Here is a 25,099-nt window from a genome sequence, read left to right on the forward strand (position 1 = left end):
TGCAAGTGATGAACGCAAAGGAGACGATAGAAGTGAAAGTATGGGGAAAAAAAAATTAATTGTAGAAGTAAACTAGGTTCAACAGGATATTTTCTCTTGTGTACATTGATTTCTCTTAATAGATATTTTTTTCATAATAATCTTCTAATATATCAATTGAACCTGAGATGTGCATCATTTTTCAGTTATCCCTTTGGCAAATTGCGTTTTGTACTCAAATATTGAGGGAACTACTTCTGGGATAGTTATTCGGTCTTTTCCTTTTCCGTTTCATCCGTTGCACGCTCACATAATCCCCGATGTCATTTTTGTATTGCACAAAGGCAATGTCGTCATCAGACATTGCAGACTCTGACACTTTATTGTTTTTTTTTTTTTAATACTAGCAGCACATGCCATGATCCTGCCCATCTCGTGGCTTATTGAAGCTAAGTCTAGATGGACGATCACTGTTTTTCACTCGCATTTTGTCATAAACTGAACGTGCAAGTTCGTCAAAGGCCTGTTGAATCCCTGCACATGTCTTGGCTGACGTGAAGGCCAGTAGCATACGGCGTTTCTGTGCGAGTTGTTGTGCCTGTTCTTTGGGCACGGCCATGGATGCCTCACCGTCCGAACCATCTCCCCCGCACTTGTCAATTTTGTTACCGATAAGTAAATACACGGCATCGTCCTCATCATCGGTTCGACAAAAGGCATCCGCTTCTTCGATCCAACGCTGCAATCCATGAAATGTCTGCGGTTCATTAACATCATACACAAGCACAACGGCATGAGCTCCACGGTAGTATGAACTTGTCAGGGTACGGAAGCGCTCCTGCCCTGCGGTGTCCCAAAGATGCAGGTTTACTTTTCTTCTTGCCCCAGCAGAGTCAAGAACCTCAACAGTCTTGACTTTAAAGTCAATTCCTATCGTTGAACTGATGTCGGGATCGAAACTTCCCACGGCAAACGAAAGCATAAGAGAGGATTTCCCTACTCCACTGTCACCGAGCAGGAGAACCTTTATGCTGGCGTCAACACTATTTGACATCTAAAGAAGCAATATCCTTTGTTATAAAGTAAGTAGTAAAAGGAATAAATGGAAAACTAATCGTATAGTTTCACTAAACAATAGTTCACGTTCAAGGTACAAACTCATTTCTTCTCATATATATATATATATATATATATATATATATATATATTTCCTTCTTTCCTGCTGGAGTGTGAAATACATCTCAAGCCACACCGGCAGTGTAAAGAGAAATAAGCAAATAAATAAAGTGAATAGAACCAACGAACATTACATTGTCAAATTAAAGCACACTTATTTCAACCCGATATACACTAGAGATACAACACATTCTCCTTTGCTAAAACCACATCACTGACCTAACCAAATACAATATCAATAATGTTTTTCAACACGGATAGAACCTTTACATAGTCCGACAGATGATTGTTCCAGAATTATGCCAACGACATTCCCTTCACATTGAATACACTACCTTGGGAGAGAAAAGGGAGAGAGAGAGAGAGAGAAACCCCCATAAAAGAATATGACAAAATTTATTTACCAACACTACGACAACCACAACATCGTGACAAAACCACATACATTTATGACATGGATTTGAATGAAATTGTATATGAAACATCGGTGCTTGGCCAGTTCATCTCCAGTGAGAAAGAGAGAGAGGCCAAGCCAAAAAAAAAAGAAAAAGAAAAAAAAAAGAAAAAATGATTTGTAGATACTGACAAACGTGTGGACAGTCACGCTTGTTTCCTACAATCATTTTCTAACTGCACATCCCAGGAAAAGTGGTACATTGCTAAAATGGGCGCCCTTGCCTCACAAATCCCTCAAAGGAGGGTGGTGATTCAGTTGGAGTAACGATTCTTCCGCTGACATCTGTCATTCTAGAAGGTCTTTGTCCTCTTGCATCAACGATACGCCCTCGGCGGTACTGTGCTGACGGGCCACGCACAAGATCAGATAAAGGCAGCGGTCTCGCTGGGATCCACAACGCCCCCGTACCGCCGTGAACCATCTCTTGCGTGGCGGTGTCGCGAGCCTTTTTAAGGAGGTCGTGTTCCACTGCCACAATTTGTCTACTTCTCTCAAGAAAAGCCCGAAAACGGCGTAGGTCACGCTCGTACTGTAATAGGAATGTTCCAATAGGATCTAGTACATACCCCTTGTACTTTCCACTCTCTATTACGGCAGCATCATCTTCCTCAACTTCATCATCGTCAATACCCTCATCTCCATTCATATCCCTCTGTTCGTTCTTCAAAGGTGTAATCTTCGTTTTTGCAGTAGAATTCACCGCCTCAGAGCCAATTCCATTCTGGCGTTCTTCAAACTCTTGTAGATCCTTTAGCGAAGGAGGCTGAGCATATTGCTTTGCAAAAAGCTTTCGAGAAGCTCGTTGCAATTGACCAAGTTGAAACATACAATCATCAATTAACTGATGACGTGCATCATCCTCTTCCTTCTCTAAAAGAGTCAGTGATTTATTTGATAGTTTTTGCATGCTCGACACCAAGGCATCCCTAGTTTCATATATTTGCTGTCGCTCTCCCCTCTCTGCATTGCTGATAGCGTTTCGAGCCATGAACTCCGTTCGAAGTGTGTTGGCAAAGGCATTCTTGTACTCATGCACCTTCCTATTCACAAAACGATTCGCCAGACGTCTTCTTGTCCTGTATGCAAAGACCACACTCTTTAGGAGTGTTGTAGCGTCTTGTTTCCGCTTCTTCTGCTGTACCTCTTGTTCCTCCGCTTCCCGTTCCTCCTGCGCATATTTCGCGTGTACTTCCATGTTGGCAACCTCATCAAGAAGAGCTTTAATGTTTTCCTCCTCACCATTCACGATGGCATACCGTGCCTCATGTTCTGAAGCCAAAAGATCTGCTACAGATTTTAATATCGTCAGTTCCGCTTGTGACTGTAGCTTTAGAAGTTCCCACTCCTCTGACTCACTCTTCTCAATATCACTCTGACGCTTTTCTTCTTCGCTCCGTATAATGTCTAGCTGCTGGCCTGTCATGCGTTGTGTGCGTTCCATTAGAATCACTTCTTCTTCCTCATTCAAAAGCATTTTATCTCTGAGACTCTTCTCTTCTTCTACAAGTGACCTTCTCTCATCTCTTTCTGCCACCACCACCTCTTGGAGCTGCTTCATTTGCACCTCCACCTGACGGTTCCACTCATCTAGAGATTTCCTTATACTAATAAATACATCTTCAGCATTTTTCTCCACTAACTGCCGGAAATACATTTCAGCTTGGAATAAATTTGTCTGTAACAGATTCTTACTCTCATCTATCTCTTCACACTCAATTTTGGATCGCTCTCGCATCTCCGTTCCCAAAACCCCATTAAGATCATCCAAAAAAATAACGGCCTTCTCTCCCTCGACCGCCGTAACACGTAATTTCTCCCGTTCCTCAGCTTCACTTTTCTCTACATTCTCGCGGTCAAGATGTTCAGGAATCTGAACTGCCTCGACGTTCAGCGCGCCACGCTCCTCAGTCTCCGTGCGCTGGAGCTCCTCACGCCGCAAGGACTCATCTGTGCAAAAGGCCTCCCGTGCTTCCTGTGCTTGAAGCTCGGCTGTCTCCAGTGCCCGCATCATATCTTTCTCCATTTCACTTTTGAGCTTCGTCACGGAGATTGCCTGCTCCTCCTCAATCGCGCTACGATCCTTCCTCTCTCCATTCATGGTGTGCTCAGCCAATACTGATAAAACGCCCATAACCTCTTCCTGCATTAACCACTCACGATACAAAGTTTCTAACATCTCAATTCCCTTTGTAAGTGTCACAAGTCGCTCCAATTCTTCCTCCCTCTCCAGCGATTCCCGCGCTCTAGTCTCATCATCACCTAAAGAAGAAAAGAAAGCCAATAAGTTGGCCTGAGCAGTATCAACATAAGCTTCTATACTTCCAATGGTGATTTCTTTGCTCGCAGACAAATCTCTTTCTTCATCCCCTGCTTCTTTTTCCATTCCAGTCGCCTTCTTAACATCATCTATTTCACTCGAACCGAAAACTCGGGCGCGTCGTCGCCATAACGTGCTCCTTTTTACAGTAACATCAAACGACATTACCTCATCCTCCTGGCAAAATTCTATGGCAGTTTCATCGCAAGCCAAAACATGCATCGAAACACATCGCACAGCACTCCTATCAAGAGCTGCAATAGCTCTCGCATTCGCTTCCGGATCACTAAGCAAAGTAGATCTTCGCTGTGTCAATTTCATAAACTCACTATTTGCTTGAAGAATTGCGGGAACATCAGGACACATTGGGAACTGCACACGAAGCTTCTCCTGCTCCTCAGCATCATTTACCTCAGCTTCACGCAGGGCCTGCGCCGCAACCTCACTTCTGATCTTCATCGCTTCCTCCAACTCACGAAGTGCGTCCGCGTTCTTTACAGGATCAAGGTTTAGTTCGTCGTATCGGGCACACAGCTGTTGGAACTCTAAATCTCGTTGAAGTGCCTCCAACCACCCAGGGACACTGTCAAAGGAGAGGAAAGAGTACTTCTTCAGTATCAAGTCTCTCTCACAGACAACGAGTGCCAGCTCGTCGGCGCGCGTACGCAACTCTTCTTCTAGTTTCGCAATCAGCGGTGCGTTTGCCTCAGCGTCTTCCAATGCATCCAGGCGGTCGCAAAAAAGCTTCTGGTACGCTATATCTCCGAAAAGCGGTATTTCGCTCAGAACAACACATTTTCGATCCTCGTAAAGAAGGAAAGGGTTTCGCGCGCGCACGTACTCGTTTGCATCCCCACGATCCCTGTCAACGAGCTTTGCAAGATGCGCCAGCGCCCGTGCACGGTCAATCATCTCCTCCTCCGTTGCATGGGCATCTTTTACTGTTTTAGGGTTCTTTCTCTGTCGCGCGCGACGTCGTGCCAAGCGCGAGAACTCCTCATCCTCATTCAAAGGAAGATCACCAAGGCGAATACCCAACACGCGCCTCGGCAAGAAGGGGTACTCCCCATGTGCAGCCTCAGTTGCTTCCGCACGCTCCTCAGCAAGCCGCACCACCAGTGCCGTCATTGCCTCCTCTGCCGAACTGATCTCAGTTGCATGACGGGTTGGGTCCTGGCGCAGCTCGTCCAGCTTGTTCGACAGCTCACGGAACTCCGGTTGTTGCACCGGACACACATCGCCAAGCAACACTCCACGAGCTGGCTCCTCAGGTAGAAACGGGTAACGTTCGTGCAAGTCCTCGCCCCTCACGCCGTCACGCCTTCGAGCCATCCGCACATCCCGTGCTATGCGACCAGCCTGGTCTCGCATCTCTTGCTCAAGGCGTGAGCGTTCGGCCGCATCGCCTGAGGACACCTCCTCCGACGTGTATTGTGCAGCCAGCTTTGCGAAGGCTGAGTCTGCCATGAGAGACAATGCACGCAGAGGGAGACCCTTTACAGTCTTACCAAGAAAAGGGAACATCGCCTCGAGCGAGCTCTCCTCCTCCTGAAGTGCACGTGCAACCTCCTGCGCACGCGCGTCCAACGCCGCCTCCTTCTCTCGAAGAGTCTTTCTATTTTCTTCACTGGGCCTCTTCCCTGACTCCTCGTGATACTCGTGGAGATGCGTGCAGAACTCGTCATCAGCTTCGAGTGCAGTCCACAGGACGGCACCGTCTGACCCCAGTTCAAGATAAGGGTGCTGCGCCGCGACACGCGCAATTATCCGTTCGTCGGCCGTGTGCACTTTCTTTTCATCGGCGGCGAGTTGCTTGGCACGCAAAAAGAGTTGTTCATAAAGCTGCTTCGCTAGAGGCATGCCAGGCCTCCTGCCTCCTGAAACAAGTTCATTATACTTTGCCAGCAGCTCCTGGAAATATGGGTCATCCTCTAGGTACAACTCACTAAGCGCAACACCGTCAATCGGATCGGGCAAAAATGAATAGTCTGATAGAGGTTGCTCCTGCTTCAACCCTTCGTCGGTCGAGTGCAACGCAGCTTGGGATTGGTAAAATTTCCCACCTTTGTCGGAATCCGCAGTAATCGAGAACCCTGCTGCAGTAGTGTCACCCGGTGTCCCCCCTGGCTTGGGTGTAGACTCCCCCTGACCATTCATTCCCTCCATAATTGAGGCAGCATCAGAGTCACTTGGGTGCTTACCCCGCATCTTCTCCTGCTCCTCAGCATCATTTACCTCAGCTTCACGCAGGGCCTGCGCCGCAACCTCACTTCTGATCTTCATCGCTTCCTCCAACTCACGAAGTGCGTCCGCGTTCTTTACAGGATCAAGGTTTAGTTCGTCGTATCGGGCACACAGCTGTTGGAACTCTAAATCTCGTTGAAGTGCTTCCAACCACCCAGGGACACTGTCAAAGGAGAGGAAAGAGTACTTCTTCAGTATCAAGTCTCTCTCACAGACAACGAGTGCCAGCTCGTCGGCGCGCGTACGCAACTCTTCTTCTAGTTTCGCAATCAGCGGTGCGTTTGCCTCAGCGTCTTCCAATGCATCCAGGCGGTCGCAAAAAAGCTTCTGGTACGCTATATCTCCGAAAAGCGGTATTTCGCTCAGAACAACACATTTTCGATCCTCGTAAAGAAGGAAAGGGTTTCGCGCGCGCACGTACTCGTTTGCATCCCCACGATCCCTGTCAACGAGCTTTGCAAGATGCGCCAGCGCCCGTGCACGGTCAATCATCTCCTCCTCCGTTGCATGGGCATCTTTTACTGTTTTAGGGTTCTTTCTCTGTCGCGCGCGACGTCGTGCCAAGCGCGAGAACTCCTCATCCTCATTCAAAGGAAGATCACCAAGGCGAATACCCAACACGCGCCTCGGCAAGAAGGGGTACTCCCCATGTGCAGCCTCAGTTGCTTCCGCACGCTCCTCAGCAAGCCGCACCACCAGTGCCGTCATTGCCTCCTCTGCCGAACTGATCTCAGTTGCATGACGGGTTGGGTCCTGGCGCAGCTCGTCCAGCTTGTTCGACAGCTCACGGAACTCCGGTTGTTGCACCGGACACACATCGCCAAGCAACACTCCACGAGCTGGCTCCTCAGGTAGAAACGGGTAACGTTCGTGCAAGTCCTCGCCCCTCACGCCGTCACGCCTTCGAGCCATCCGCACATCCCGTGCTATGCGACCAGCCTGGTCTCGCATCTCTTGCTCAAGGCGTGAGCGTTCGGCCGCATCGCCTGAGGACACCTCCTCCGACGTGTATTGTGCAGCCAGCTTTGCGAAGGCTGAGTCTGCCATGAGAGACAATGCACGCAGAGGGAGACCCTTTACAGTCTTACCAAGAAAAGGGAACATCGCCTCGAGCGAGCTCTCCTCCTCCTGAAGTGCACGTGCAACCTCCTGCGCACGCGCGTCCAACGCCGCCTCCTTCTCTCGAAGAGTCTTTCTATTTTCTTCACTGGGCCTCTTCCCTGACTCCTCGTGATACTCGTGGAGATGCGTGCAGAACTCGTCATCAGCTTCGAGTGCAGTCCACAGGACGGCACCGTCTGACCCCAGTTCAAGATAAGGGTGCTGCGCCGCGACACGCGCAATTATCCGTTCGTCGGCCGTGTGCACTTTCTTTTCATCGGCGGCGAGTTGCTTGGCACGCAAAAAGAGTTGTTCATAAAGCTGCTTCGCTAGAGGCATGCCAGGCCTCCTGCCTCCTGAAACAAGTTCATTATACTTTGCCAGCAGCTCCTGGAAATATGGGTCATCCTCTAGGTACAACTCACTAAGCGCAACACCGTCAATCGGATCGGGCAAAAATGAATAGTCTGATAGAGGTTGCTCCTGCTTCAACCCTTCGTCGGTCGAGTGCAACGCAGCTTGGGATTGGTAAAATTTCCCACCTTTGTCGGAATCCGCAGTAATCGAGAACCCTGCTGCAGTAGTGTCACCCGGTGTCCCCCCTGGCTTGGGTGTAGACTCCCCCTGACCATTCATTCCCTCCATAATTGAGGCAGCATCAGAGTCACTTGGGTGCTTACCCCGCATCTTCTGCTCCTCAGCATCATTTACCTCAGCTTCACGCAGGGCCTGCGCCGCAACCTCACTTCTGATCTTCATCGCTTCCTCCAACTCACGAAGTGCGTCCGCGTTCTTTACAGGATCAAGGTTTAGTTCGTCGTATCGGGCACACAGCTGTTGGAACTCTAAATCTCGTTGAAGTGCCTCCAACCACCCAGGGACACTGTCAAAGGAGAGGAAAGAGTACTTCTTCAGTATCAAGTCTCTCTCACAGACAACGAGTGCCAGCTCGTCGGCGCGCGTACGCAACTCTTCTTCTAGTTTCGCAATCAGCGGTGCGTTTGCCTCAGCGTCTTCCAATGCATCCAGGCGGTCGCAAAAAAGCTTCTGGTACGCTATATCTCCGAAAAGCGGTATTTCGCTCAGAACAACACATTTTCGATCCTCGTAAAGAAGGAAAGGGTTTCGCGCGCGCACGTACTCGTTTGCATCCCCACGATCCCTGTCAACGAGCTTTGCAAGATGCGCCAGCGCCCGTGCACGGTCAATCATCTCCTCCTCCGTTGCATGGGCATCTTTTACTGTTTTAGGGTTCTTTCTCTGTCGCGCGCGACGTCGTGCCAAGCGCGAGAACTCCTCATCCTCATTCAAAGGAAGATCACCAAGGCGAATACCCAACACGCGCCTCGGCAAGAAGGGGTACTCCCCATGTGCAGCCTCAGTTGCTTCCGCACGCTCCTCAGCAAGCCGCACCACCAGTGCCGTCATTGCCTCCTCTGCCGAACTGATCTCAGTTGCATGACGGGTTGGGTCCTGGCGCAGCTCGTCCAGCTTGTTCGACAGCTCACGGAACTCCGGTTGTTGCACCGGACACACATCGCCAAGCAACACTCCACGAGCTGGCTCCTCAGGTAGAAACGGGTAACGTTCGTGCAAGTCCTCGCCCCTCACGCCGTCACGCCTTCGAGCCATCCGCACATCCCGTGCTATGCGACCAGCCTGGTCTCGCATCTCTTGCTCAAGGCGTGAGCGTTCGGCCGCATCGCCTGAGGACACCTCCTCCGACGTGTATTGTGCAGCCAGCTTTGCGAAGGCTGAGTCTGCCATGAGAGACAATGCACGCAGAGGGAGACCCTTTACAGTCTTACCAAGAAAAGGGAACATCGCCTCGAGCGAGCTCTCCTCCTCCTGAAGTGCACGTGCAACCTCCTGCGCACGCGCGTCCAACGCCGCCTCCTTCTCTCGAAGAGTCTTTCTATTTTCTTCACTGGGCCTCTTCCCTGACTCCTCGTGATACTCGTGGAGATGCGTGCAGAACTCGTCATCAGCTTCGAGTGCAGTCCACAGGACGGCACCGTCTGACCCCAGTTCAAGATAAGGGTGCTGCGCCGCGACACGCGCAATTATCCGTTCGTCGGCCGTGTGCACTTTCTTTTCATCGGCGGCGAGTTGCTTTGCACGCAAAAAGAGTTGTTCATAAAGCTGCTTCGCTAGAGGCATGCCAGGCCTCCTGCCTCCTGAAACAAGTTCATTATACTTTGCCAGCAGCTCCTGGAAATATGGGTCATCCTCTAGGTACAACTCACTAAGCGCAACACCGTCAATCGGATCGGGCAAAAATGAATAGTCTGATAGAGGTTGCTCCTGCTTCAACCCTTCGTCGGTCGAGTGCAACGCAGCTTGGGATTGGTAAAATTTCCCACCTTTGTCGGAATCCGCAGTAATCGAGAACCCTGCTGCAGTAGTGTCACCCGGTGTCCCCCCTGGCTTGGGTGTAGACTCCCCTGACCATTCATTCCCTCCATAATTGAGGCAGCATCAGAGTCACTTGGGTGCTTACCCCGCATCTTCTGCTCCTCAGCATCATTTACCTCAGCTTCACGCAGGGCCTGCGCCGCAACCTCACTTCTGATCCTCATCGCTTCCTCCAACTCACGAAGTGCGTCCGCGTTCTTTACAGGATCAAGGTTTAGTTCGTCGTATCGGGCACACAGCTGTTGGAACTCTAAATCTCGTTGAAGTGCTTCCAACCACCCAGGGGCACTGTCAAAGGAGAGGAAAGAGTACTTCTTCAGTATCAAGTCTCTCTCACAGACAACGAGTGCCAGCTCGTCGGCGCGCGTACGCAACTCTTCTTCTAGTTTCGCAATCAGCGGTGCGTTTGCCTCAGCGTCTTCCAATGCATCCAGGCGGTCGCAAAAAAGCTTCTGGTACGCTATATCTCCGAAAAGCGGTATTTCGCTCAGAACAACACATTTTCGATCCTCGTAAAGAAGGAAAGGGTTTCGCGCGCGCACGTACTCGTTTGCATCCCCACGATCCCTGTCAACGAGCTTTGCAAGATGCGCCAGCGCCCGTGCACGGTCAATCATCTCCTCCTCCGTTGCATGGGCATCTTTTACTGTTTTAGGGTTCTTTCTCTGTCGCGCGCGACGTCGTGCCAAGCGCGAGAACTCCTCATCCTCATTCAAAGGAAGATCACCAAGGCGAATACCCAACACGCGCCTCGGCAAGAAGGGGTACTCCCCATGTGCAGCCTCAGTTGCTTCCGCACGCTCCTCAGCAAGCCGCACCACCAGTGCCGTCATTGCCTCCTCTGCCGAACTGATCTCAGTTGCATGACGGGTTGGGTCCTGGCGCAGCTCGTCCAGCTTGTTCGACAGCTCACGGAACTCCGGTTGTTGCACCGGACACACATCGCCAAGCAACACTCCACGAGCTGGCTCCTCAGGTAGAAACGGGTAACGTTCGTGCAAGTCCTCGCCCCTCACGCCGTCACGCCTTCGAGCCATCCGCACATCCCGTGCTATGCGACCAGCCTGGTCTCGCATCTCTTGCTCAAGGCGTGAGCGTTCGGCCGCATCGCCTGAGGACACCTCCTCCGACGTGTATTGTGCAGCCAGCTTTGCGAAGGCTGAGTCTGCCATGAGAGACAATGCACGCAGAGGGAGACCCTTTACAGTCTTACCAAGAAAAGGGAACATCGCCTCGAGCGAGCTCTCCTCCTCCTGAAGTGCACATGCAAGTTCCTGAGTACGTTCATGTATAATTTTATCAATATCTGCTGTATTCTGCTCTTTTTGTGCTAAATAAGTATCTCTTTCTCGTTCGTATTTCCGAATTTCATCATCATCATCAAGATGCAATCTATACAAGGGAATTCCACGCTGTTGAGACATAAGAAATGGGAATCGTTTTGATGCTATGGCTGACATTCTTTTGTTGTTTGCTATTTGTTTCATTGCATCATTTCTTAGTTGCCTCTTTCGTCCATCGATCTGTGCCTTAATTCGGCGTAATAAGGGTGCATCTTCCGGGTTATTTCGTTCTTTAACAGTATTCTGTAGCTTGATAAGCTCCTGGTAGTATTCATCATCCATAAGGTCTTCTTCTATGTTGTTAAAGGAGATATCAACAGCATGTTTTGCATTTGGGCTATGTGGCCTCTCAAGGACCCCCTGTTCTCCTTTAATAATAATATTGTGTTCACTAGCGTGTTGTGCGATTTCTTCCTCCAGCTTCTGGAGCATTGCCGCATTTCCTTCAAAATCATTCATAAGTTCTTCATGGTCGTCCACAAGTTTGGCTATGACTGGATTCTCAAGCATACTTGGATCAACGTTACGGCCGAGTATTGGGTATGCCTTACGAAGTGCGTCCACCTCACGTATCTTTGCGGCGCGGTCTTCTCTTTTTTCCATAATGCTTCGTTTTGCATCCTCCAGTAAAACTCCGGAAATATTGGCCGCACTATCATCACTAAAGGTTTGAAACTCCCGTCGATCCTGTAAATGACGAAGATCCTCCAGAGAGAGTGGTTCCAGGGCAACGAAAGTTCTCTTAAGCAGCTCAATTCTCTCTATCTCTTGCAATGCAAGTTCGTCAGCGCGACTAGCCAGAAGAAACCTAATGGACGCCGTAGCATCTTCATCGAGAAAGGGTTGCTGCATGAGATCTTCATATTCCTCCAGTCTTTGATTGAATACCACGTCACCATTTAAGGGAAGATGCCTTAAAGGGAAACACTTACGAGAGGTGTATACAAGATAAGGATGTTGCGCAAGTACGGCATCATCGTTGTCAGCCAATTGTGCATCATTCAGATTATGACACGCAGCTATCTGAACTACTCTTGACTGAAGAAGAGATTCTTTTCCCTCTACACCTTCCTTGGCGGCGGTGGCAAACAGTTCATCCTCATTCAAAGGAAGATCACCAAGGCGAATACCCAACACGCGCCTCGGCAAGAAGGGGTACTCCCCATGTGCAGCCTCAGTTGCTTCCGCACGCTCCTCAGCAAGCCGCACCACCAGTGCCGTCATTGCCTCCTCTGCCGAACTGATCTCAGTTGCATGACGGGTTGGGTCCTGGCGCAGCTCGTCCAGCTTGTTCGACAGCTCACGGAACTCCGGTTGTTGCACCGGACACACATCGCCAAGCAACACTCCACGAGCTGGCTCCTCAGGTAGAAACGGGTAACGTTCGTGCAAGTCCTCTCTTTCTATACACTCTCGCCATTCACGGATGCGAATTTCTCGAGCTGTGGCGATTGCAATGTTTTCCATCTCCCTTGCTAGTCGGCGACATCGCACTTCAGTCTCACTGCTGCCAGATTCACGTAGGCGTGAGTAGTATGCTGCCTTTTCAGCAAAAGTTTCGTTGTCCTCCAATCGGATGGTTACTGTCTCCACACCTTCAAGTTTACTTGGGATAAAAGGATATCGCTTACTCATTTGCTCTAATTGCTTTACACGATGAGAGGCAATTTTTTCTACCCTCTTGTTGGCACGCCGGCTAAGACGTTCAATATCACCATGTACTGCATCAGAAGAAGCAATAAGTTGTTGTCGCTGTTTCACAATTGACATAAATTCCTCGTCGTCTTCGATGTCTAGTGCATCCAAGGTGTATCCCCGATGACGCCGAGTTAAGAATGGATACTTGCCTTCGAGTCGCAGTCGTCGTCTGTATCCATTAGCGCTTACCTTGCGCATCCATGAATTCATCTGCATAATTCTTTGTCCCATCCGGTGTGTTACTGCCAATATTAATGGAGAATTTTCCTCATGCTCTTCCTTAGCTATATTCCTACGATGCCAAAGTTCTAGGTAATAGTCGTCTCTCACCATTGGAACACTTTCGAGTGAAATAATCCCAGTATTGACACTCTCTATATCGTAGTACCACTTTTTTAGCTCATTAGAGTCACGTCGGTATGCAGCAATAGTCTTAACTGCCGCAGTCATCTCTGACTGAAGACGACTGTCAGTACTTCCTTTACGCAGTTGTTCAGCGATGCTTGTCACCGTTTGGTCCTCATGTAGTAGTAGTGTTGACAATCGTTGATGGTGCGGCATTTCTGTGAGAAAAGGGAACTCTCGGTGCAATTCCTCATCATCTACAGCAAGACACATTCGAGTTATGTGAGCACGTTCCCACATTGCCGTGAGTTTGTCACGTATGAGGGTGTCAATCTTTTCTACTGAGGTATCATCAGGATAGCCAGCTAATCGGCGTATCCGAAACAAATCAAGTAAAGGAACATCTCCAATAAAATCTTTAGTGGAAACAGAGTAAAGTTTCGAAGGTGACAACCATTGAACAAGTACCTGTCGCCACTCAAACATCTCCCCTTCTATCTCTCTTACACGGCGATTTATCTTCTCTTGAATAATTTGAAACTGTGCCGGTGGTGCCTGTGAAATAATGCTTTTTTGCATCTCATCTGTTAAAAGATTAAATTGTTCATCTTCCAGGGCGTATAACCAAGGAATAGGGTACATTAAATTAACGTACTCTCCATGTTTATCGTTGAACTCTTGTTCTAGACGCATCATGTAGGCACGTTGAAGAGCAGTATCTTCTGCTTTTTTAACAACATACTGACGAATACTACTTTCTAACATTCTTGTTTCTGCATCACTTGTACTGCGACTCAGTTTAGATATGAATTCTCGAAACATCATGTCATCGTCAAGGTTTAAACTTGCAGTTGGTATGCCGTTAATAACGGCAGGCAAGTAAGGATGTCGCTTCAAAATATCACCATCTTGAATATATCTAAACAACTCCCATACCCGCTCTTTCATCATTTGTTCTATATTTTTGGCCTCAGCTGTACCACCATCCATTTGTACCCGCTGGTGTGCCAGTCCAACAAATACATCATCTTCAAGTGGACGAACATCACTGAAAGGAAACTCATCTGCAGTGTTTGCCAGAAATGGGAAACGTTGCAGAAATCCTCGTCGCACTGTCGGTCGAGCTGATAGACGTTGCTCCAAGTATACAAGATTATCAAGATACGTCTTATAATCTGAGTCATCCTGTGCCACACCTGCCTCTTCAAAAGCAACACCTGCCTTTTCCAGTGAATCACCAGCTTCTGTTAAGCGGTTAAGCTCAATTTCCATTGCGCCCTTATTATTAAGTATCACTGCATATTCCCTACTACGTACACCAAAGAGTTGTATTGCCTTTTCTGCAGCTTCACGCAATAGGGTAAGAGAATGCTCACAATACTTCTCTTGATCCCAAGATCGGTAAATATGTGCAGCATCTAACATGAGAGTAGGTAAATCAAGAGAAACCGTAGGTTTTTTCTTACTTACTGTAATAGCTGTAAGAAGAACCCGAATAGCTTCTTCATAACGACCTTCTGTCTCAAGCTGTAAACTTAAGTCCCAAAGATATAGCATAAAAAAATCGGATGCCCAACCAATGGTACTCAATTCAATGGAATGTTCCACAAGTTCTTTTGTGTTAACAGAACACGATGGAAGCAATTGCTTACATTTTAAAAGTCCCCTGTATGGTTGAAGGTGTAGCCATGAACCGTGCTCACTCTTGAGGTATGCTGGAAGTTTTTCAATAGCTTTGTAGAAATGCTCCACAGCTTCCTCTACACAGCTACGGTATACCACCAAATCATCTTGCTGATAAACTAATGCCACACGTAAGATCCAGAACCCATACTCAATATGACGTCGTCCCTGCGTCACTAAACAAGTTAATTCTTCAAATCCTTTCATAACTTCTGGAAATAAACCTCTTCCTTCGGTGATGCATTTCTTCTGCATGGTGGCAAAGCATACCTCACATACACTTCGTCGTGCATAGAGAGTCACAATTGCATTCTCACCGTATCGATTATATTGTGCTGTAGCAGTTTCATGAACAAGATCTAAAGCCTCATCGTAACGTCCTTCCCAACACGCTACTTTCCAACGCACAGGAAAACAAAAAGCATATCGATGACTGTCTTTTGTAACAATAGTACGATACTTTTCGGCCAGAATATGCATTTCTCGCGGGTCGGCAAGTTGAGGGATAACGCGTGCATTTACATTAGCATGCCATGTCATATCAGAGCGATTTCCACTGGTTTTCTCAATGGTTACTCCAAGCAATGCACATACACGGGCTACAATATCTGCCTTCCGACTTGAGCGAACAGTTGTAAGAAGTTCTATAATATCATTGTCCTCATCTACAACGCCATACTTCTTTGCAACCACCTCTAAAAAACGGCTTTGAAACACATCAATATTGGCAAACACATCACCCATGCGTCTAGAGAGTGTAGAGCCTAAAACTTCATCATCATACGCAACACGCTTACCCTGAACCTCCAAGTAAAATTCTTGCTTTACTGATCTCGCTAACATTTCTACACAAAACAACTCATTCAATTGTCTTAGTGTCACAACATCATACTGATTGGCTTCCGCTATTTTTCGCATTACTTGCTTCAACAAACATAAGTTCACCCCGAATGAGTGCAATATTTCAGAAACATTTTTGAGGCAGTCAACAATTGAACGGGACTCGCTGTCCACACAAGCCCGTACAATAGAATCCAGAACCTCAATGTTGTCAAGCACTGAAAGAGTATCATTGTGTCCATCCGACACTTGACTGCAAAATCGCAGCATCTCCTGACGTTTCATAATGGTATCATCAACAAAAAGTGGTGTTAATGTAGAATTTGAATTTGTTAGATAAAAACGTCCATCAAGTCCTTCGTATACCTCAAGAGTGCCATCAGGAAATGGTATATTAAGTGCATCTGCCATATGCAGAATTTCTGCCTCCACCTCGTGATTATTTGCATAGCCTGCGCCATAGAGCTGTGTGGGTTGCCGCGGCATTGGAACAAGGGCCTGTGCCAGCACCGGCATTCCCCGGTAGAAAAGCATACATGAGAGGGGCACAGTCAGCAGGCGGGTGCGGCTCTGCAGTACACCACGGAGTGACGCCACATAATTGCGGCCAGAGCGACTGTCAGGTAGAACACGGAAGAAGATGTTGTCCACACGGTAGCACTGCAGAAACTTTGGCATTTCCCGTGGGCCATCATCATCAAGCGTCACAATTTGTTTAACAGTACGTACGGCGTCCGCCACAAACTCTCTCTCGACGCGGCGAAGGGCCTCCAGACGACTCTCAGCTTGAGAAACAGTGTTATCCTCCATCTCCCATGCCAACTGGAACTCTGCATTCCAGTCTCTTCCGTGTCGTGTGATGTCCGCGCAGGAGGTAAGAAATGGCTTTGGGGCCGTCTGCTGCATTGGGAACGCTGCGGACTTTCGTATAGAGAGACGGTGCCTTGATGCCTCGACAACGGAGAGATTCCTCACAGAAGAAACCCGCTGAGATCCGGCACTTTTGGCCGGCGAGTTTGACGCACGCGAGAACCCCGAAACATTCGCAGACGTCTCCGTTTCGGGAAAAAACATTACATTTGACCGCCTCTCCCGCACTGGTGTATTGGCAGTATGCGAACGACGCATCGGACCGTGTTGATGCTTACGCTTTTGTGCCGTTTCTCTTCTCCCTATTCACACTATGGTGACTACCGACAATTTGTTTAAGAAAAGCCTTATATCGTGTTGGTTTATTATTGTTATTGTTGTTGTTTTGGTGCAAGGTGCAAAACAAAAAAAAAACAGAAATCATATTTTTTTTTTAAGTAACGAGGGGAAAAAGAGAAACAGAAACAGAAAGAGGAGGGGGGAAGGGAGAAGGAAAGAGATTCACACATTACTCTGGAAGACAAAATTTGACACATCAGATGAAGTACGAAAAGACGTCCAGGAGAGTAGGGATAAATAAGAAATATTCGGATATGATGGAGTGCATTCTCAAAAGAATCGCTTCCTTCCTTGGTTTGGTTATATTTATTTTTATTCTGTAAACCTCCCAGATTCCTTTGTAATTGATTTCAGACACAAGATTTCTCTCATTACAAATAAAAGAAAGAATTTTTTTTCATTTGCCATTATTTTTGCCACGTAAAGAAAAATAATGAAATAGAGGCAGAAAAAGAGAGATGAAACAAAAGAGAGACATGACGATGCGGTGTGTCCACATAGCCTTCCACCCGATTTCTCCAGTCTACATAATCATCTACAGTGATGCACCTAATGCAAGTGTAGATGAATTTGTGTGTGAGAGAAATAGAAAACAAAAAAAAAAACAAAGGCAGTGCAGGAGGAACGAACACCAAGAAAGAAGACCAAGAAACACAGAAGCTGGAAAAAGTAGACCATAACACACAAGCAAGTAAGCAGGTCTCGAGAATAAAACGAAAAAGAAAATCGCAAATAAGTAACAATGCTGACGTTACAAAACCCTACTTACCGCTCCAAGCTGCCGCCAAATGGATCACTTGGGTATGAGGTGTTTCTGCTAGATGCGTCTGGAAGAGCGGTGAGGAGAGCATCGCAGTAGGCTCCATACTTAACCGGGTCCCATGCGTGGTACGTTCCAATAATATCTTGTGTCAATGCGTTCACATCCAACTGACTGTTTGGTACTTTCTTACAAATGCGGAGAGCCGTGAGGAGTGTTTTCGTGGCTGCGCTATAGTGCGCATCGCAGCGTAGCTCCATCCCAAGTTCCCACAAGTATTCTGCAAAAAAGTCTGATGGTGTTACCAAGGCTGATAACTGTTTCGCATCTCTCGCAATCTCTACAATGTCTACCATTACTAGTGGGGACATCGCCTGTTTACAGCGCAGTTGGCCAAGAAACGGCCGAATATACAACCAGGCTCCATAGTTACTGCGTAGACCAGAAGGAAGAAGCTTCGCTGCCGTCTGAAAACAACTCAACGCATCGCTCCTCATATCCACTATATCAGAAGAACCTAGCATCCAGCATGCACACTCTATGTAGCGACGAACAAGAGTAAGTGGCCCTGCTAATTTTTGAAAACCTCCTAGTAGTGTAACAAGATGCTTACGTCCCTCTTCAATATGTTCGATACTAACTCCACCAAAGAGTAATTCGCACATGTCACGTAGTGCATAAAGGTAAGGAAGGCTTAAGTGATCATCTCGAACTTTTTCACCAGCTACAACCAAACGTGCAGAATCTAGTGACCTTTCAAAATCTCCTTCCCAATATTTTACCTTTGCTTGCAAAGGTAAACAAAAAGCATACATATGATTAGCTGTAGTTTTAGTTGAATCATAGTAGGCAGCCAGATCCATGATCTTTTTAGGTTCCAAAAACAATGGTAAAACACTGGAATAAACTTTAGGTACCCAGACAATTTTCTCCTTTGCTGACGCACTTTCTGTACGTGAACGAGCTCCCAAAAGAATAGAAAGACGTGAAATAATTTCGTGTCGCCTTGTGAGGCGTACAGTGTCACATAAAGCGATAATATCTTCTTCTTCGTGAGAAATATAATATTTGCGCATTATTACAGGTAGAAAAATCCGTTTAAATTGGCTTTCATCTAATCCATATGCAATACGTCGTGTAAGATCATTTTGTAGTGTTACATCATCATATGCTATACGGTTAGACTGTATTCGCAAGTAAAACTCCTGCTTAATAGTACGAGCGAACATTTCTACCATAATACATGACTCTACAACTCTTAATGCTTCTACATCAGTTCGTTGGTACTCAGCAAAGGTTCGCAAAACCTCCTTAAGGTAGCACAAGTTTACACCATAGGTATGTAATGTGCTACATAGCTCAAATTGAACATCAGTCGTAGAGACCCTCTTTAACTGAGTTATTGCATCAAGAAATACCGGAGAGTGCACCACAGCGAGAACATCCCTTGGTCCACTCGTAACATAAGCACAACGTGCAAGCATCTCCTGACGTTTTAAAGGGCAACTGACGCAAGGCACTTCTCCAAGAGGAAAGGTAGTAGTATTTGTTAATGTACAGTACCACCGTCCATCAAGTCCTTCGTATACCTCACAGTTCTTATGTGTCGGTAATATAATATTAAGTGCATCTGCCATATGCAGAATTTCTGCCTCCACCTCGTGATTATTTGCATAGCCTGCGCCATAGAGCTGTGTGGGTTGCCGCGGCATTGGAACAAGGGCCTGTGCCAGCACCGGCATTCCCCGGTAGAAAAGCATACATGAGAGGGGCACAGTCAGCAGGCGGGTGCGGCTCTGCAGTACACCACGGAGTGACGCCACATAATTGCGGCCAGAGCGACTGTCAGGTAGAACACGGAAGAAGATGTTGTCCACACGGTAGCACTGCAGAAACTTTGGCATTTCCCGTGGGCCATCATCATCAAGCGTCACAATTTGTTTAACAGTACGTACGGCGTCCGCCACAAACTCTCTCTCGACGCGGCGAAGGGCCTCCAGACGACTCTCAGCTTGAGAAACAGTGTTATCCTCCATCTCCCATGCCAACTGGAACTCTGCATTCCAGTCTCGATACGAAGGATAGAATTCGGTACATGCAGAAAGGAATGCGCGATCCATGAATTTCCAAATAAATTTCTAAGATAAAAGAACTCAAAAAAAAAAAAGAGTTGAAGGTTAACAAGATACTGTGACGCCGTACAATATTTCGCGCAATGCAGAGAAGATAAAAGGATTAATGGGAAAAACGAAAAACACAAACACAAAAATAATAAAAAGAATAAAACTTAACGCTAAAAAAAGCATTATAGAAAAACACATGTATATAAGTCAAAATTGCCATGAGATAATGAAAATTGTCCACATTTTACTATGATTTATTAGATTACTGTCACCATATTCCAGAGGAATCTTCCTCTGAGTCCACCAGTGGGCCAAAGAAAAAGTCACGCGACACTATCGCCTCTTTCTTTACAATACTTTCTCGCCGTACCTGTTCTTCAATAACAAGGTCCTCAAATATGCGTTGAAAGTTTTTTCGGCGTCTCGGACGGTGATTACCATGACGACTGTGATTCAATATGCGACTAATATTAACCCCAAGCGCACGCTTCTTTTTTCGATTCATCCGTTCAAGCATCTTACGCCATGCAGACTCCTCACGTGAAACAAGATGAAGCAGCAATCTCAAATGTGACCGCAACATATCACTGCGTATCACTGTTTGTACATTATCCATACGCCATATTTTTATTGCAATGCGCAGCACATTATTTTCACGAATAATAGAACGACGACCTAAGCGATGTCTTTCCCAGAGGACTTGCGTAAATATAATCTCCTGCATTTTTTGTTGGAAAGACATGATTACATTTCGAATATTTTTTTCTAGTTCTATCAGTTCTGTAATAGATGTCAATAACTTTTCTTTATGAATGTTCATCCTCGCAGCACGAGTTTGCCGAAGAAAGGTTGCTATCTTAGCGTTTCCAAGACTTTGTCTTTGTTTACATTGCAAAAGATAAAAAAGCTCATTTTCTTCATCAGCAATAAAAATTCGTCCTGTTGCCTCTGAAACAACAAGACGTTTCATACGGGAGAGTAATTGATAACGCAGGAGAGCACCATAACGTTCTGGATCCTCTAACTCCAGATGTCTGCTAGAGGCTCTTCTTTCAATCCAACGGCGTACTGCACCCTGAATACGTAATGCAGCTCCTCTCCGTATTCTATTCTCAAGAATCTTCATGTTTTTTCGCCAACTAATCATTTCTTGGTGTTCTCTACTAAGATGTGTTTGAAGTAACCGTTGGGCATTTAAGAGTGTCTTCTTCGCAGACGATAGTTTATTCATGTGCGTGAGAAGTGATCCGTAATGGTTTAACATAATACCAAGAGCCAGAGAATCTGGTTGAGCCGTTTCCACAATACGAATAGCAGCTGTTAACATGGAAGCGCTTGCCTCATAACTTTCTTTACCACCTCTTCGAAAAAGTAACTGACTGTGGTCATGAAGGGCTTTAGCATACCGTAGACTAGACGCTTCGTCAAGTTCCTTGACTTTGCGTTCGCGTACGGCGGCGAATTCCTCTGCAAGTTGCAGTTCTCCTGACTCCATACAATAGTGTGTCATTGCTGCGCACGTTTCAAAGAGTAACTCTGTTGGTTCACTGTTTGTCGCTACATGAAGAGTAAAAGTGATCACAGAACGTGGCAGTGGTTTACCAGCATTGCGAGATGCTCTACCAAGCCAGAGAGCATTGTCAAGAAGAGGGTAAGCAGCATAGTACGCATGAAAGCGTTCAGTCTTTAAAATTTGAAATTCTTCCATTAGTGGTTTAATAGCTTGAGCGTACTCTCCAATGCGAATTAAAGCTCGTCCATGTAAATATTTTAATCTAGTAGTCAATAACATCCATCCCGTCCTTTCAATATTATCTGGGGTACCAGACAATTTAAATACTATCTCCTTCACTTCCCCAGCTGCGGCACGGCAATACGCCAGAAAGCTTCGTGCAAGCATTTCACCAGCGCAATGAGACCATTTCCTGGATAGAATATATTGCTCCATCAGTTCCACTGCCTGTTTCTGTTGATTCATAGCACAAAATTGAAGAGCTTTTTCGTATGGAGATGAGCTTGAAATACCTGATAAAATATCTGTGGAATCTTGCGAAGAAATAAGGAAACTAATACCATTGGTCAGGTACCACATCCCATCCATTGCCCTAACGATTTCTGCTCCTAATACCCAATTGTTATCGCGCTTTATGCTGCGACCATGGAGAAGCCAAGATATCTCTTCAAAAATATCACATGCTTCCCCGTAAGTTCCTACATCAATTTTTCCATCACTAGCAATAAGAAATTGTGGTTCATGGTGTACAGGAATAAGAGCTTGTGCAAAATAGGCTTTATCGTTTACCACAACGTAATCAGATAGGACAGCAGTAAAAAAGGCTGTTGGAGACCGTCTTAACATGGCAGATACTTTATTTTGAAGTTTTGGAAACTTATCATCCTTTGCTACTCGAGTAATGACGATATTTTCCTTTACAAAAGAAGTGGAACAAGTAGGTACAGGTGTTAGCCCCCGAGATGACTCCTGTGAAATCTTGATGCTTTCAAGCACCGTGGTATGAAAGTCTCGTTCTACATCACTCAAGTGCTCCTTACGTACCGCATAAGAATCTGCATCCCACATTAAATCACACTGATGGCGATACTGAAATTCTCCATTCCAATTACGACACTTCTTTGATAGTAGTTCAGAAGCACGCAACAATGGTTTTGAAAAATTAAGTAAAGCAAACTCATAGTCATGTCGATACAACTCTTCTAGTTGAATATCACCTCTAGAGTACAATAGCAATAATTTACGACCTAACATTCCACGCCCCACACGTTGTAAAAGACATGCATTTACCTCAAAGACAATTTTTAGTGCAATTCGTCGTTTATATTCTCTCCAATGTCGCTGAATTATTACTGTAGCAGTAGGAGTAAACAACGTTTTAAGACGCTCCTGTGTTTCATAAAGTCTCACTGTCACAGGGTGTTCCTTCGGAATGCGGAGAATTCTCTGAGATGTAGGGTTCAATATAGCTCTTAGTCTTCTCGAAGCTTCTACAAAATTACCACGCATCATTAATGTCATTACAGTATTCTCAACAACACAGAGATGAGAAACAGTTAAATCCCCTTTTGTCTCAATCATAATAGTTTCTGAAAATTGTAGTAAACAGATGCAAAGTACTCCAAAACGTTTTACATCCCACGTATAATAAACAAATGCAAGTTTGTTTAGCAAAACACCAGCCTCATAAGATTGATCACCAAGGAGAAGTACTACAATATCCATCGCACCTCGCAATTGCTCCACAGCCATCTCGTACATACCTCTTTCAATTAGTAAAGAAGCCAATTGTTCGCAGACAGTTGCTCCATAAATTGAAGGACCAAGACGATTTCGAAGACGTTTCCACAAGGTAAGCAACTCTGGAATAGTAACAACTAAGGAACGCACAGCCGTCTCAAGGAGACCCATAAAAGGTAGTAGGAGTAAGTGTGTGGCAAACTCAGCACTCGAAGCGTCAATTGAACACCCTAAATCGATAGAAGAGATAAAGCTTTTACGTGCCTCCACGTATTCTTCACAATAACAATGTAGGAAACCTTCTGTTACCTCAACAGCAATACGACCTGGTAGAAAAAAATTATTACGGGGAAGTAGCAAGGCTCCAGAATTCTTTACGACACCAAGTTTAACTGCGGGTGTAATAATCATTCCAGTTCGTGCTCGTTTAAGCATTTCTTTTGCGCCTTCATGATCCCCACATTGTGTGGTAACTATTGCCGCGTTTATTAATGCTTCAAAGTATAAGAATTGTCGTTTCGCTTGTGCTCTTACGGCAACGATGCATCGGGAGAGACGCATAGCCTGTTCCAAACGACCTGCACGTAAGTGATGAAGAACATGATAAGGCAGTATCAATGATGTGTAGAGACCACGAGTAACATCACTTTCCTTTTTTGTATTTAACATAAATACTGGTACAGCGGACTCATGGTTAATATCTACATAACTACTAAAATTGTGTGCTGATGGTATACAATCAATGCGTTCTACAATACCTCCGTTAAGGATAAAACCGCAGAGTGAGCATAACCGTTTTGTCGCTAATAATGTATTTTCACGAAGCAGAGATTGTAAAAATTCTTGAAGTAAACCATCATTGTCAACAGTTGGAAACATCTCGTTTATAGTTGGAATAAGTCCGTAGATAAAACGTTTTGAATCAGTATCCATCATACCACTAACAGCTCGTGCTAAATAACTATTGGCTGTTTTAATGGTACGAGGGACACAATCTAGAGTTACTTGATTGTACATTACTCGTCGTACAGCACGCGCGATAATCTCTAGACCAATCAAGCGTGATAAATTTTCCCTATTCTCATAATCATCGTCATCACTGTTATCGCCATCTGTTTGAGAGAGAAGGTGTCGTAACACTTTACCCAAAAGACAAATATTTAGTCCGTTTTCATGTAAGATACGAACCATAGCTTTATGTCTTCGCACTCCAACCTCGTGTATCGCGTCAAAAAGTAAAAATGGAATACTAGAAGCCTCTCGATCATAAGATTCCAGTGGAGGTTGCATGAATAGAGCCGGAGGGCCACGCACAATATGCCACCATCGACGGAGTGGAACGGAACGAGATAATGATAATCCATTTACCGGTGGTAGCAATCCAATAGGATTAAGAAGGTAGAGACGCATGTCAGCACCTTCGTACACCTCCACACCCAAATGCTTTGACTGCGCACCAACACCGTGTGGAATAACGTTGAGTGCCTCAAGTAAGAAGGAGAGGTAATCTCGTAAAGGGGAATGTAGTAGTGGATCAGCGACGCCATCGCCACGATAAAGCGGAGCACGACCACGTGGTATTGGAATAACAGCTTGTGCGGTAATACTAACATTATAGTAACGAAATGCTGCTGTGAGGGGGAAAGCGAGGCGAGGTGCCTTACAGTCAAGTAAGACGCGGAAACAACGCTGCATGTTAAGACCTAACTTGTCATCTCTCCATACACGCAGCATGATATTTCCAACACGGAAGCAGTCAGGGAACTGCAGTGCTTTACTGGACCATGTGCTGCTAGAGCCACCCTCCTGACAGAGGTTTTCTACCAAGCCAAGACAGTAGGACTCGTACTGATTAAGTAACTCTTCTAAGGATTCACGATTGTCAGTACCCCACACCTGCTGCCACTCCTCATCCCAGAGTCTCTGGAACTCATCATTCCAATCGCGTGAATGACGGTCAAGCTGTTCGCAAGCAGTACGAAACGGTAAGTGTGCTGATAGATGAGAAGGAGGCAACCATGGCGGCTCCGTCTCATTTGGCACGATGTGCGCACTGCTGTTGTTATTGCTACTCCTATGCTCCTCACAAACCTCGCAGTCGGTTATAACGGATATCCCTTCAAGAGGACCATGCATTCTCCTCTGCAACCCCACCC

The 25,099-nt window shown here is 46.3% G+C and overlaps 4 protein-coding genes across 4 annotated transcripts; all 4 read right to left on the bottom strand.

Annotated features, from left to right (window-relative positions):
- Window positions 1-382: 382 nt before the first annotated feature.
- LSM04_002552 (Small GTPase) lies at window positions 383-1,033 on the bottom strand (the record flags this gene model as incomplete). Its single annotated transcript, XM_067335819.1, has 1 exon — window positions 383-1,033. The coding sequence occupies one exon, from the start codon at window positions 1,031-1,033 to the stop codon at window positions 383-385; it is 651 nt and encodes a 216-aa protein (XP_067188104.1).
- A 781-nt stretch (window positions 1,034-1,814) lies between these two features.
- On the bottom strand, window positions 1,815-16,726 carry LSM04_004478 (CLU domain; the record flags this gene model as incomplete). The annotated part of the gene is made up of 2 exons (XM_067335830.1): window positions 1,815-9,581; window positions 9,638-16,726. The coding sequence occupies 2 exons, from the start codon at window positions 16,724-16,726 to the stop codon at window positions 1,815-1,817; spliced, it is 14,856 nt and encodes a 4,951-aa protein (XP_067188110.1).
- Window positions 16,727-17,572: 846 nt separating this feature from the next.
- Window positions 17,573-19,687, bottom strand: LSM04_007367 (CLU domain; the record flags this gene model as incomplete). The annotated part of the gene is made up of 1 exon (XM_067335841.1): window positions 17,573-19,687. One exon carries the CDS (start codon window positions 19,685-19,687, stop codon window positions 17,573-17,575), a length of 2,115 nt encoding a protein of 704 aa, XP_067188123.1.
- Window positions 19,688-19,958: 271 nt separating this feature from the next.
- Window positions 19,959-25,079, bottom strand: LSM04_008582 (CLU central domain; the record flags this gene model as incomplete). The annotated part of the gene is made up of 1 exon (XM_067335852.1): window positions 19,959-25,079. The coding sequence occupies one exon, from the start codon at window positions 25,077-25,079 to the stop codon at window positions 19,959-19,961; it is 5,121 nt and encodes a 1,706-aa protein (XP_067188131.1).
- Window positions 25,080-25,099: the final 20 nt, after the last annotated feature.

This window comes from Trypanosoma melophagium, assembly GCF_022059095.1.
Source record: "Trypanosoma melophagium isolate St. Kilda chromosome Unknown ctg4segment0, whole genome shotgun sequence".
Lineage (NCBI taxonomy): Eukaryota > Euglenozoa > Kinetoplastea > Trypanosomatida > Trypanosomatidae > Trypanosoma > Trypanosoma melophagium.